General features: G+C 42.4%; 1 protein-coding gene across 4 annotated transcripts in view; it reads right to left on the bottom strand.

Annotated features, from left to right (window-relative positions):
• Positions 1-776: 776 nt before the first annotated feature.
• FOXK1 (forkhead box K1) overlaps positions 777-13,284 on the bottom strand; it is a 72,591-nt gene continuing 60,083 nt past the window's right edge. For all 4 annotated transcript variants that reach the window (XM_043494226.1, XM_038419798.2, XM_038419797.2 and 1 more), the window contains 2 exons: positions 11,017-11,241; positions 777-6,802 (listed from right to left, as the gene is read on the bottom strand). In XM_043494226.1, coding sequence (XP_043350161.1) covers positions 6,585-6,802; positions 11,017-11,241 — 443 coding nt within the window. In that variant the 3' untranslated portion in view covers positions 777-6,584. The remainder of the gene's footprint in view (positions 6,803-11,016; positions 11,242-13,284) is intronic.

Consider the following 13,284-nt stretch of genomic DNA (forward strand, 5'->3'; position numbering starts at 1 on the left):
TCTCTTTTACAGACTGGTTCTTAATGCCCAACTCCAGTTTATTAGCAGCAGGATTAAGAAACCCAAGATAATTCAATTAAATAAAAAAGGCTCGTAGTATTAAAAAAATCTAATGTAAAGTTACACATAGAACTGAAGCCACTGTTTGATTAAACAAGCCAAGGCATGGCTTAAGCATTTCTAAAGCTGGCCACGATCCCCAGCACTGCTTCCTGCTCATCAAGCTGCAAGCCAGAACAGCTCAACAGAGAGGGACAAGGTAGAGTCCATCTGCACAACCAGCATTGTCAGAACCTTTACAATTCCCTATGCTGCAACTTACAACTATCCAGCGTAGTTTGTTGCTTGGGACACTGCATATCAGACAAAGATGCGGACAATCCCCACCTGAGGATTTAATCATTCAAACACAGGGCTGGGTTTAAAGGAGGAGCTTCTGGTCACAAAGAAAAATATGCAGAAGTTAAAAACCGATCTATTCATAATTTAATTCTTTTCACTGCATCTGCCATTCAACTTTCATGCACATAGCTATGGCAGAAAGTTCTTTTCTTCCTTTTTCCTCGCATTCGAATATTCAGGTACATGCTACAGTACATCAAAGGTACTAAGGGTCTCCTCGGGGAAAAAAACTCCAATGATTTATTTTTAATAATTAAATGGGTTGTGGAAGCGGACTCTGAATAGCAGTTGTGTCTCTAGGTCATTCCATACATGCACTGAGGAGTCAGGCATTTAATTGGGGTTCATGCAAAATCAAAATTAACAGTTGCTACTCATATTCAGTAATTTATTAGCTAATGTTATTAAACTCAGCCATTTACATCATTGTTGATAACAAGTATCAAGAATCATCATGAGGACCAACAGCCAGTACATTTTCAAGTAAAAATGGAAGCTGTTTACAGCATGGGCTATAGAAGCAAAGAAAAGGACCCTGCATTTCCTGCCTATTTCTTCACCCCTGTAAAACTTAACTCAGCTCCGTGTTTCTTGCTTCACAGAAAAGCTACAACTGGCAGCAAATTTCTAAAAGACAAAAGATTGAAACATAGCAGGATTTTATTATGAGCTGGTCAACAAGACCTCTGTCCAAGCCCCCTCAGAGCCTGCGAATCCCAAATGTGTTATTCTTTAGTCTTCTCCCAGCCTTCTGTTGGGCAGCGTTCAATGTAAGTGCTCTGTCTTCACCAAAGACTAAACACGCTGCCCCCTACAGCTCACCCAGTCTCTCTTGGCCCAGGAAAATGGGACTGAGCTAGAGCCATGAACTTTGCTCCCACCCCAAAATTGACATATTGTAAAAATATACTTTTACAAAGCCAAGATCCAGAGACCTGAATTTAAAATAATTCCAGTGGAATAAAACCAGGAACAATCCCCTGCAGGGTTTACAACCCAGGCATCACACTAGTAGTGCATGAGTGAAAGGAGCTATAAACTGCCTATAAATCAAAATAAAATGGATTCATCTCTCATCATTGTCCAATCTCCGAAAAATGCAAAAAGGAAACAGTGAAAAGTCAATAGATTTAATTTTTTTTTTCAGTTTCAGATTATCCCAAGGTACGGGTTATAGCAGGTAAAGAAATCTTAAAAAATACCATATGGTACAACCTCCATTAGCCAAATATTGTGAGAGATGCTCAATAATTTCAGATAACTGAAGTTTTGGGGAAAATAAGGGGGTTTTCAATACAATTAATAGATGAAGGGGGATATGACCCTGTTCTGGACAATTGGGAGTTTCAGATAATCAACCTTAAGTGTCCCTTTAGTTGAAGGCCTTACTCCATGTCCTTATCCCAGCTGTTTCCTTAGTCATTTATAATATCCAAGAGAGAAAGCCTGTGGACTTAATACTAATACCCTGTGTACAACATGTGGCGTGGCTTAATTAGCAACTGGAAGAAACAAGAAAAAACGGGCTGAAATGTAAACAGACTTAAAATTTCAGAAAAATTCATTTAATTTTTTTAATGTTGCAACCTTACACAAAAATTAGTAGCTCCCATTTTTAAATTAAAAGGGGAGTTTAAAAGGCAGATACAGGTTTTTGTATGTTTCCTGGGAATTCTTTGGGGATAACATTTTCTTGGTTTCAAGTCAATCACTAAAACATATTCAATATTATTCTGCAAAGGTAACCCAAGTATGGGAGGTCACATTCAAGTACGCCAGAACGTAGGAGCACCTTCACATAGACAGACTGGGGGGGGGGGGGGGAGAGACAATGAAATGGCCACTTGTAATTCAAATGACCTTGGAGTTGCACTGGATTTCATCTCCAAGGGTGCCTGCCCAAGCCAAGGGACAGCACAGTAATCAGTCTGGAAAGCAACAGAGATTTGGTGCGAAAATGTAGGAGAATTCATGGGATTAGGCCCGGGTCTGACAGTCACCAGCAACAATCTGCCTAAAAAGGGGAGGTTGTTGAAAGAAAAGAGAGAGCATCTGCTGGTTTCAATACGGCACCAGTTGGAGTGCACAGGGGAAATATTCTCCAATGAAATCACTTTCAACTAGAAAAGAAGGATCAACGAGCCTCAAACTCAGATATGGATTCAGTCCGTTTTATCACCAAACATTTCCAGCCCAAGTTCTGCATTCCAATAACCAAGAAACACCACAACCCATTTCCTCCGTATTGGTTATACCCAATCAGCTGAATGTGGACTATGATTAGCAACAGAAAGGGAAAAAGACAGCAAGAGAGGCTCACCACTACAAGAATTTAGGTTATCAATGCATATTTCATTTAGAAATTATAGCTGTGAAGTTGCAAGCATGGAATGGTGCACAACTTTTATCACCACTAACTGAACAGCAGGGACAGTCATTTCCACCGCATCCCTATTTTTGTTATTGATTTCTTAAGTTTGTTCACAAACTGTATTTTAATAGATGGCTATTCCAATCCAATACGTTTTATTTTAATAAAGCTGGATATTTTCCTAAGCTTAGATTTTTAGTGTGTGTAAACAGGACAAATTTATCTTACTCATGCATTTAAGTTTCCCTTTTTAATTTACTTATTTACTTAAAGGGTTGAAAAAGCATGTAATGGGGAAGAAAACTTGCTTCTGGCTTTGCAACAATCTGCCTTGGCAGGGATGGATTAGATAACATATTAGATTGTTACAATCTCCAATATCTATAATTTGCCCTTTAAGAGGAAATTCTGCTGAGGAATTTTCATTAGTAACTGCAGTGTTTTAGCTGAGCAGCTTTCTAGAACTGGCAGCATGCTAGAGAACCACTCAGGAAGCCTGAAGTAGGTATAAATACTCTTAGCTGCTACAAATAAGGAAGGAGAACAATTTTCCATAGGCTCTACAGGATTTGGGGTAAGAAGTGCTATTTTTCCTAGTGTGGATCCAACACTAGCCAAGTGCCAACTAAAAGGCTGGCAAAGAAGGGTTAATTCATAAGTGGCATGGCTGCTTCTTAGAATGGATGGTGAATATGCCAGACAGGTGTGGGATGAGGCAGAAAACGCTACTTGGATAAACTAAATATTCTGGGGTTTTGCAAGTGGAACCAGTGAACATGTAACTGGAGATAAATACATTCAATTATCTTCAACTAGCAACTTGGCCAGCAGGTGTTCTGAGCCACAAAGGAGAGTCTAGAAAATGTTACACTGCCCTGAAGGCTGGAGGGGCAAATATGTACACTTTAAAATCTGTACATTTTAAAAGGCATGTCTATAATCCAGCAACTGATCTGTGAAAACACTCACCTGCTGTAAGTCTACAGGTCTCCATTGATTTCAATGGATTTACATGATTTACAGCAGCTTATGGTATGGTTCTATTTATGGACATTTTCAAGGAGAGGCATCCATCTCAGCCAAAACAATGTTTTTCATTTGTCACTCATCCAGCATTTGCTCACCTGACCAGTTACAAGACTTAAAAAAAGCCTTCCTTAAACAAAGGATTCCCAGCCTTATAGTTCTTTCTGGGGGTTTGCCGAAATTCAAAGTACCATTCACCTGAAGTTACTGACTGGCTGTAGGGGCACAAACAAACTGCTGCACTCATCATTGTGCCCCATTTCTGAGTCTGTGCTAATAGTCTTCTCTTAGAATCCTGGCTTTGAGCAAACCGTTACATCAGCGGACTACTGTCAAAACCCCACACTTAGCCACCTACAGAACGTAGAATAGGTGCAAAGTTGATGACTGCGACTGTTAGGCAAATTACAATAGCTGCCACCAGATTTCAGAAATCAATTAAATGAACTAAAATCCAGAGAATCTGTACACGCACTTTTACCAATGTACAGATAAATTAGAATGGTCAAGTTGTAGATGCGTCACTGTCTTCAATGCGGTCTGTTCCTTTAAAGGTGTAACCCTAAACCATGTCCCCCAGGAATTTTCTCTTCTTTTGGAAACTGCAAGAAATTCGTTTTTGTGAGGCAAAACCAAACTTGCTCAGCTTTCATTTAGAAAGTGGATCTCAGTCACAGGGAATGGGACTTTGCAAAGAGAAAGGAAACCTAGAAGAGAAATAGTGTCACTTGTTTGCAGTTAGCCATTACTACTACATTTGCCGCCTCCTTAAGATGCTAGAAGAAATTAATCAGCTCTGCTTTACTCCTTAACACTCGTGATCTGCCAGGTGTATAGGATATGAATGGTCTCATTTGCTGCATCTTGGGGAAATCCGTCCCATTAAAAAGTTCCACACTGAGCTTGCTGCTCACTGCACTCTGCTCCATAACAGTGCTGTCAGTTTGGATTTAACAGCAAGATGACAACGCTGCACTACATCAGTGGAAGCAGAAAGGACAGACAGATCCCTAGAAAGAAGACATGCTCTAGCATTGCTAGCTTGCTTTTCCCATTTCCAAAGCTATCAGGATTTTTAAGTTAAGAAATCTCTTTGGTGTTTACACAGAAGATAGCAGAAGGGGTTGTAATGTAAAAACTAACAACTGATTAACTGGAGGCTGAAAAGAGGGTGATCCTATTTCCTCAACCACAATTCATGCCATGCAGAGCATCCAGTTCCCCAACTGCTTCAAGTGTCTCAGAAATCTGTAGGGATACTGGGTCTGCACTGATCTTTTTAATACATTCTGAAAAGAACATGATTTATCCAACTGCTAAATTAAAACAAATATTTATTTAAAAAGGAAATTATCTTGACTACTGGCCAGTCCTAACAAATGCAACCGACTCCTGGTCCTTTGTCTAACTATATCATTGGGAGGCATGGGTTGGGGAGCAAAGGAAAACCTCAAAATCCTGTTTTAAAAACAGGAGTTGACAGTTTTCATGTAGAAAATGTGAGGCCCCTGTTTTCTTGGTTTGCATTAGTTTAGGAGATTCATTCTCAATACTGTCTATAATCCCCACTGCTCCTCACCCCTGGAATTTAACCTCACTGTCTCAGCTTCACACCATGGGACACCTGCTGAAATCCACTGCCAGCAATGCCAGCTTCAAGTTTCAAGCTGGCGCTGGGCTGTTGACCTTAGGCCATCTGGTCTTCAGGCCAGAGGGTCGTACTGCCAGAAAAGACTGAGATAACCACTTTGATGCAGAAGGCTAACCATTTGCCCCTTGGGTTCACAGGAAAGATGATGGTAGTTTCATTCTAGGATGTTATGAATAAACCATATTGCGCCAGAGGCAGGGGGACATATGAACAACTAGAAAACAAATATACACAGAAACTTTCAAAGGTGCCCTTTCTCACATGTTCAGTCACTATGATATTTTGCCGTAAATGCAGAAGCAGATGATGAATAACTGTGAGAAATCAGTGCGAGGACAACCCAACCCTTTTTGTTTTTTTCCTCTTTTCTTTAAAAGAAATAGATTAATGCTTCTCCTCCATCTTCTCACTTTCCCTCAAAGGGAATGGACAGAAACCACTTTTTGAAGATCCATCTGGTTGAGCCCTGTAGCTCACCTTCCCAAATCCCCATATAAACAAACATGGGTATAATGATGTTTCATGGGGTGGGTTTGTCAAAAAAAAAAAAAATAAAAAAAAAATCCGCCTTTTCCCCCCAGTTTGGCATCATGTTACTTTAATGCTGTTCCTACGAGAAGCTGCACCCATCCTTCTAAATCTTCTTGGGTGGCCTTTTTAAATGGTCTTATGTTTTGAAGCTCTGAAAGGCAGAATAGCAAGGCATCAGAGATGATCAGCCTTTCTCCCAGAGAGAAGATGTGTCTGTGATACACTCCTTTAGATGCTGAACTGTAACTCCCATCCCAAAGGGAAGGAGATTTAAAAAAAAAAAAAAAAAAATCCCAGCAGTCATACAATCAGTTGTCTGTATTTTTTTTTTTTTTAAATCTAAAAAGAGGGAAAATATTCCATAAGTAAAGGCAGAACTGAGTTCCAGGTACAGGTAGTTGGGAGGATTTTTTTCATTCTTTTTGGCACCTCGAGATTCTAAGAACAGTTGTTGACCTGCCCTTTAAAATGTAAATTTTAAAAAAAGAGCTTGTAATTCTCTAAATTGCAAACTGTTGTTACAGTTGTGTTTTTTCTTTTCTTTGAAAACTGCTTTCGAGGCTCATGCCACTGCCCCACCTACATTCCTACTATCGTCATTCGTCATTCACTGGTTGCCTGTCCTTGAGGCGCTGTTGATGTGATGACTCCAGTTTGAGCCTGGACTGCTCCACTGGATTCTTCCATCCGGGGTTTTTTGACATCTGGCTCACCCAAGGGTGCTGCAGGGTCTTCAGTCGCTGCCTCACATATCCGGCTGACCACAACGGGAGTGGATGAGCTAGCCTGGGCTGCAAGGAGCTGTAGCGGATTTGTGAGAGCTGGGGAGTGGGAGAGAAAAAAGTATTAATTCAGCCAAAAATTTAAACATTTGCAGGTCTACAAAAAAGACAGAAGTAAATCACAGTGGAGAGCAATCATACTGGAGAAATGCAACTGTCACCTTCAGATGTGCTTTACAAACAAACTCAGAAAAAAGTTAGTTAAACTCCTATGTGAAGAATATTAATCCTTGCTCTTCCCTAGCACCTTCCATTGAAAGTTCTCAAAATGCTTCACACATCAATTAGTAAATAAACTCGAACACCAGTGAGCTAAGGAATTGTCTCCAGCTGGGAAAACTCTTACTCTTGTATTTTAACCCCTAGCCCATGACTGAAAAATTCTGCATTTCTGGACTACGAGACTGAAGCTCTGTACTTACTGCATGGAGCACCACAAATCAAAAGCTTATCCCAAGCTGCCATACCAACATGCCTTAAGCCTGACCGGGATGGACCACTGCTAGGGGCGTGAGGGTAGTTTAGTCTCCATTTTACAAGTGAGAAACTGAGGCAAAGAGGTTAAATGACTTACCTCAGGCCACAGAGGGAGTCCCTGTCAGAGCTGAGATTAGAACCCAGGAGTTCCTGGCTCCCAGCTCTGTTCTCCAAGAACTAGGCTGAACTCACACAATAGTAAAGAAATGGGAAATAAGGTAACCCTACTTTCAGTTTACAAAGTTTCAAGAGTTGTTACTGAGTAGAAATTTCTACAATTTAAAAAAGTCACAGCAAGACAGAACACACAGCAAAAGTGTAAAATAGCTTCACATTGATAAAGATGGCCAAACTGAGGGACATCAACATGGTAAGAGCTAGCAATACAGGAGTGTCCACTGCTAGAGGCACAAAAAAGGAGCACAGGGATAAGTAGTACTGGAATCAGAACAAAGTTCTTCGGAGTCCAGCAAACTACACCAGGCAATTGCGAAGGATGCCATGCACCAGTAAGGTCAAGAGGATGAGAAAAAGAGAAGACAGTCAGGGTTGGATGAGAGAAAACCACTGACCACTATTCAGAAAAGCCATCTCGGAATTCTAGGAGAAAACTCCAGGCTGGGAAACACATGTTAAAAACCCAGTCAGCCTAAGGGAAGAAACTATGTTTTTCAACTGCGCAGAGTGAACTGCATCGGAAAGTTACAAGTTCTGCATCCTCTGGAGAGAGACTCTAGCACCACTTCAACAGGAAAGCTGTGGTGTCACTGGAAAGATTCTAATCACATCTGATTACAAAAAAGAGAAACAAATTTCAGTGATTTCAGAGCACCTTAAACATAAATGAAGAATAATTAGCAATCAAATGTCCTACTCTACATCAGTCTCATGCTACTGCAGGATAATACCAGCTCCATTTATTTTTAATCTCTATTCTTATTTAACAGGTTTATACATTGAGGACACTACAGCTACTCATTACTGGTTTCCATGACTGGACAAGATAAAACTAGGTAGAACTCTGATGGGAAAGATTAAAAAAAAAAAAGTGGTGGTAACCTTTCATCCAGCAGCGGACTAAACCAAAAAAAATTACTCGTAGGACAACCCAAAAGATGCTGAAAGAAAGCCAGCATAAATCCTGACAAAGTCTTCCACTCTGACTGCCCATAAGAGTCAGGGTGGGGGTGCTGGGACTCTGATTTCGTAAGAAGAGAAGGCAAAACTCAAAGTGCTAGGGTTCTGCCACCACTAGTCATTACCCTTAAAATGACAATACATAATGTCCTGAGGAAGCACAAGAATAACCTCCCAAGGGAAACCAGACTGGACTAAAAGAAAAGGAGTACTTGTGGCACCTTAGAGACTAGCAAATTTATTAGAGCATAAGCTTTCGTGAGCTACAGTTCACTTCATCGGATGCATTTGCATCTGATGAAGTGAGCTGTAGCTCACGAAAGCTTATGCTCTAATAAATTTGTTAGTCTCTAAGGTGCCACAAGTACTCCTTTTCTTTTTGTGAATACAGACTAACACGGCTGCTACTCTGAAACCAGACTGGACTAATTATTAGAAGGTATCCTATATGGAACAATCCTGCATTGATGTAGAAGATCCAGTAGGCCCTCTCCATTTCTACAAGACGAAACCAAGCACCACAGTACTGGTTCTTTCCCCAAGACTTTGATGAGTGAGAAGAGACTGGGGGTGAGAAAGTGAGCTATGGAGAAAAGGATTTTCTGAGAACAGAGTTGGGGATTTAGTGGTGTCAGAAGAGCACCAGGGAAGATTTATTATGCAATATTGAGGGCAAGGGTCAACTGTCAAGTGTCACGGATCCACAGGAGGAACCCTTCAGCGTGCCAGACCTCCAACTGATTCTACTCTTTCTTCACAGTAGGCCACACAGCCTCACTGCCTCCAAGACAGCCGCTGGGCTCCAGCATTCCTGCTTCACACCATGAGCTCTGCCCAGTGAGTACAACTAACACAGTCCCCGATCAGAGACTTTTACACTCTTTGTAGGCTAATGCATCTCAGCATGTATTTGCAGTGACACTAGGCAGTTTCTCCAAAACACAATAGAGCTTATTAGTCAACTGGAAAAAAGCATTGCAAATCCCTATGTTAGCCTAGAGAAAAAGGTTAAGACATAGTCCATCTGGCCAAGCCAGTGCTATCCACCAGCCACGCTACTCTGGATTCCATTTTAGGGTCTCTGTCCCTTTGTCAGTCCCAAGTGAGAGCTGTCTGGCCTCTTCCAAAAAACAACTCGTGTCCCCCTCCTGTCACCTCTCAGGCAGAGCCATGTTGAGTTCACATACCCCACCTGCTGGAGCTGCCTGCTGTCAAACGTTGATGGTTCAGTTGCTGGGGTTTCTCATTGTCTCTCTGGATCCTCCTTGAGCTGGGACGGTTTCAATCAGTTTTTTAAACAACCCATTCATTCCACCGAGAACCCAGGTGTCTCTCACACCACTCATTTCTCCTGTTCTGCCCCAAGAGCAGACCTAACTCTTTAGCCTCCACTGGGTAGCAATGCCAAGTGCAGAATTCATAAAAGCCATTACATAAAATTTCTACTTTTTCACAGCAAGAAAAGCCAAAGAAAGAGAAAATGGGCTCAAGAAAGGCCACATTTATTTGTTGAAAAGATGCTAACCCTAGATGGAACAGAGACTGGAGGGAGGTGGGGAAGGGATAGACAGATGCATTGTCAAGGACGAAAAAGAAAGGGACTGGACTCTGCAGAGTTGATGTTGGAGAAATGGTCTGAAGCAAATGGGATGAAATTCAATAAGGACAAATGCAAAGTACCCCACTTAGGAAGGAACAATCAGTTGCACAAATACAAAATGGGAAATGACTGCCTAGGAAGGAGGACCTCAGAAAGGGATCTGGGGGTCATAGTGGATCACAAGCTAAATATGAGTCAACAGTGTAACGCTGTTGCAAAAAAAAGTAAACATCATCCTGGGATGTATTAGCAGGAGTGTTGTAAGCAAGACATGAGAAGTAATTCTTCCACTCTGTTCCACGCTGATATGGCCTCAACTGGAGTACAGTCTCCAGTTCTGGGCATCACATTTCAAGAAAGATGTGGACAAATTGGAGAAAGTCCAGAGAAGAGCAACAAAAATTATTCAATGTCAAGAAAACATGACCTCTGAAGGAAGATTGAAATAACTGGGTTTGTTTAGTCTGGAGAAGAGAAGACTGAGGGGCAGACATGATAACAGTTTTCAAGTATATAAAAGGTCATTACAAGGAGGAGGGAGAAAAACTGTTCTCCTTAACCTCTGAGGATAAGACAAGAAACAATGGGCTTAAAAATTGCAGCAAGGGCAGTTTAGGTTGGACATTAGGAAAACCTTCTTATCAGGGTAGTTAAGCATTGGAATAAATTGCCTAGGGAGGTTGTAGAATCTCTATCATGGAAGATTTTTAAGAGCAGGTTAGATAAACACCTGTCAGGGATGGTCTAGCTAGTACTTAGACCGGTCTTGAGTGTCTGGGGCTGGACTAGAAGGCCTCTATGTTGTTTGAGATGGCAGAGCTTTTTCCCCGCAAGGGCTTAGAGCACTAAGGTTGGGGGAGAAAAACTGTTATTTAGTGGTGCAAAATGTTGCACAATACACATCTTGCACACACATTTCAAATTGGATGTATGGGAAAACTAGCATGTCAGGACCTATGTGTAGTAGAACTCTAGAGTTTGCAATGCATGTGAAACTACATCAGCTGATTGAGCACACAGCCATAAAGGAAAGCCATACCATAAGCACTGCCGGTGATGCTGTTGGTGGGGATGGCATGCTTCCCATTTTGTGTCACTGCCCGAACAGGTAGTTGGTGTTGTCCAATCGTCACTGGAGTTGCCTGCTGAAGGATGGTAACAGTTTGCCCTGGGACACCTTGAGCCATCTGACTGGCAACTGTTTGGATGACTCGACTGGCAGTGGGTATTGTGGCAAATGCAATTGTAGGTTTCTCATCCATGCCTGTTTGGACATTAAACAGAAAGGAGAATCATTCACCTTTAGCGGTCTTCATTTTCATTAATATGCTAGCAATAATGCATACCCCAAGATTAGACAAAATGAAAATACCCAAGCACATACAGCCAGATACCAAATATCCAGATACCACCAGATAATTTGCTTTTGATGAATCCCACAAATTGGTATCTCTTGGGGATGGGAAGCATCACTTCTCAGGTCAATGCAGCTTAGTCTCAGAGTAACACAACATTTGGGCTCCAAAATAAGAAGGGGTTGAGGATGTGGCTGACTGGTGTCGGCCTGATCCTGGGAGATGTGAAGCACCCAGAAATCTTTATGAAGGATCAGGTTCTCCAGGGAACACTTTCAGTGGGCCGATTGACACAACAGGATCCGCACAGAGAAGGCAGAGAAGCTCATTAGAGGAAGAACATTGCAATCAGTGATATAAGAATGGGGAAGGATTACTACCTATGAGGAACAAATGGTTATTCTGAAGCATTTCAAAACATCCAGCCATGATTTTTCAGTAACTCCATAAGTTTTCTTACTGTACCTAACACAAAAATATCTATGCAACTATTTACCAATGTCAGGAATAGACTTCCTCTAAGGCACAAGCAGGCCAACTAAGAAACAAGGTTATAAAAATGTCATCCTGAGGCATAAAAAGGTTCTCCCCTTCGTTCTTTTCCTTAGCTGCATGTTACTACTTTGGCATGGATAATAGTCAGTGAAAACTAGAGTTTACGAGAGTTCCCTGCCTGTACACCAACCACCCTGAGCCTTAGTTACACAACAGGGAAGGAACCATCACAGTATCAAACAGCCCCAGTGTTTGTGGAGTTAGGGACAGCTCACTCCCATGCCTACACTTGGGTGAGATCACAGGGGAGTAGAGAGGAAACAGACCCCTTCAATTTTCACCTGCCTTTGTGCACAACTTTCAACTAACTGTGAAGGATAGGGAAAGGAACCAGCAGAAAGGGGGCAGTTCCTGGACTGATGCTGCTGTTTTAGTGTGGCAGTGTTTAAAACCTTCCTCCTCATTCCTCCAGGTTAACTGATCTGCTCATCAGGCAGGGAGCAGCTGCCAGGAAACCTCTTGCCTCAAGGAGCAACCCTGTCCTTTTGTTGGCCAGCTGAAGACTGCAACTGAGATTTCTTTCTGCAACTGACTCAGTTCATTGCCTGACCTCTCCAGCCAACTCTGAGATGAGGAGAAAAGGAGTGATGTCTGCCCAGGCAGGCAGGCAGTGAGGAAGCTTCCCCCCAACATCCACCTTCTCTTCCCCATCTTAACATCAGAGAAACAAGGGAGACATGGAAGAATAGGAGAGGAGAGCTCAGGCAAGGTGTCAGGCTGGTAGAGGGGCGTAAAGAGGAGTGGTGGGGGAAGTAGGGAAGAGACAGATTAGGAGAGACAAGAGAGCCAGCGGGGAGAAGGCAGACAGTAGGAAAGGCAAAGGAGAGGGGAAGATGGCAGGATGAGAGAGGGAAAAGGAGATGGCAGAGTCGGGGGCTGGGGGAGAAAGAGGATGAAGAGTGGAGTTGGGGAAGGCAGAGGCTGAGTGGAGAGGGGGAAAGAGGATCTAACAATGGCAGAGGGTCAGAGAGACAAAAGCCTGCTCTACACTAAAAAGTTACATCTTTTTAGTAGCTACATCTCTCAGGAGTATGAAAAATCCATACCCCACAGTGATGCAGTTAAGCTGACCTAACCCTCGGTGTAGAGTGTGGGAGGTTGACAAAGAATTCTTCTGACCTAGCTACCACCTCTCGGAGAGGTGGATTGTCTATGCCAACCTGAGAACCTCTCCTGTCGGCGCAGGCAGCATCTACACTGAAGTGCTGAGGCTGTACTACTGTACCGTTACAAGTGTAGGCAAGCCCAGAGATCCACAGAGGGGATCTGTTCAAACACTTCAGGGAAGTTTGAAGGTGGTCAAAAGCAAGCCAACACCGAAGCAAATGCTGAGTGTTCCATATTACTATTGCGGAGGGTCTTTTGTCTTGCCCTGCCCTGCCCTCCCCATCCCAGCT

The sequence above is a fragment of the Dermochelys coriacea genome, chromosome 10 (assembly GCF_009764565.3).
Source record: "Dermochelys coriacea isolate rDerCor1 chromosome 10, rDerCor1.pri.v4, whole genome shotgun sequence".
In the NCBI taxonomy this organism is placed as follows: Eukaryota; Metazoa; Chordata; order Testudines; family Dermochelyidae; genus Dermochelys; species Dermochelys coriacea.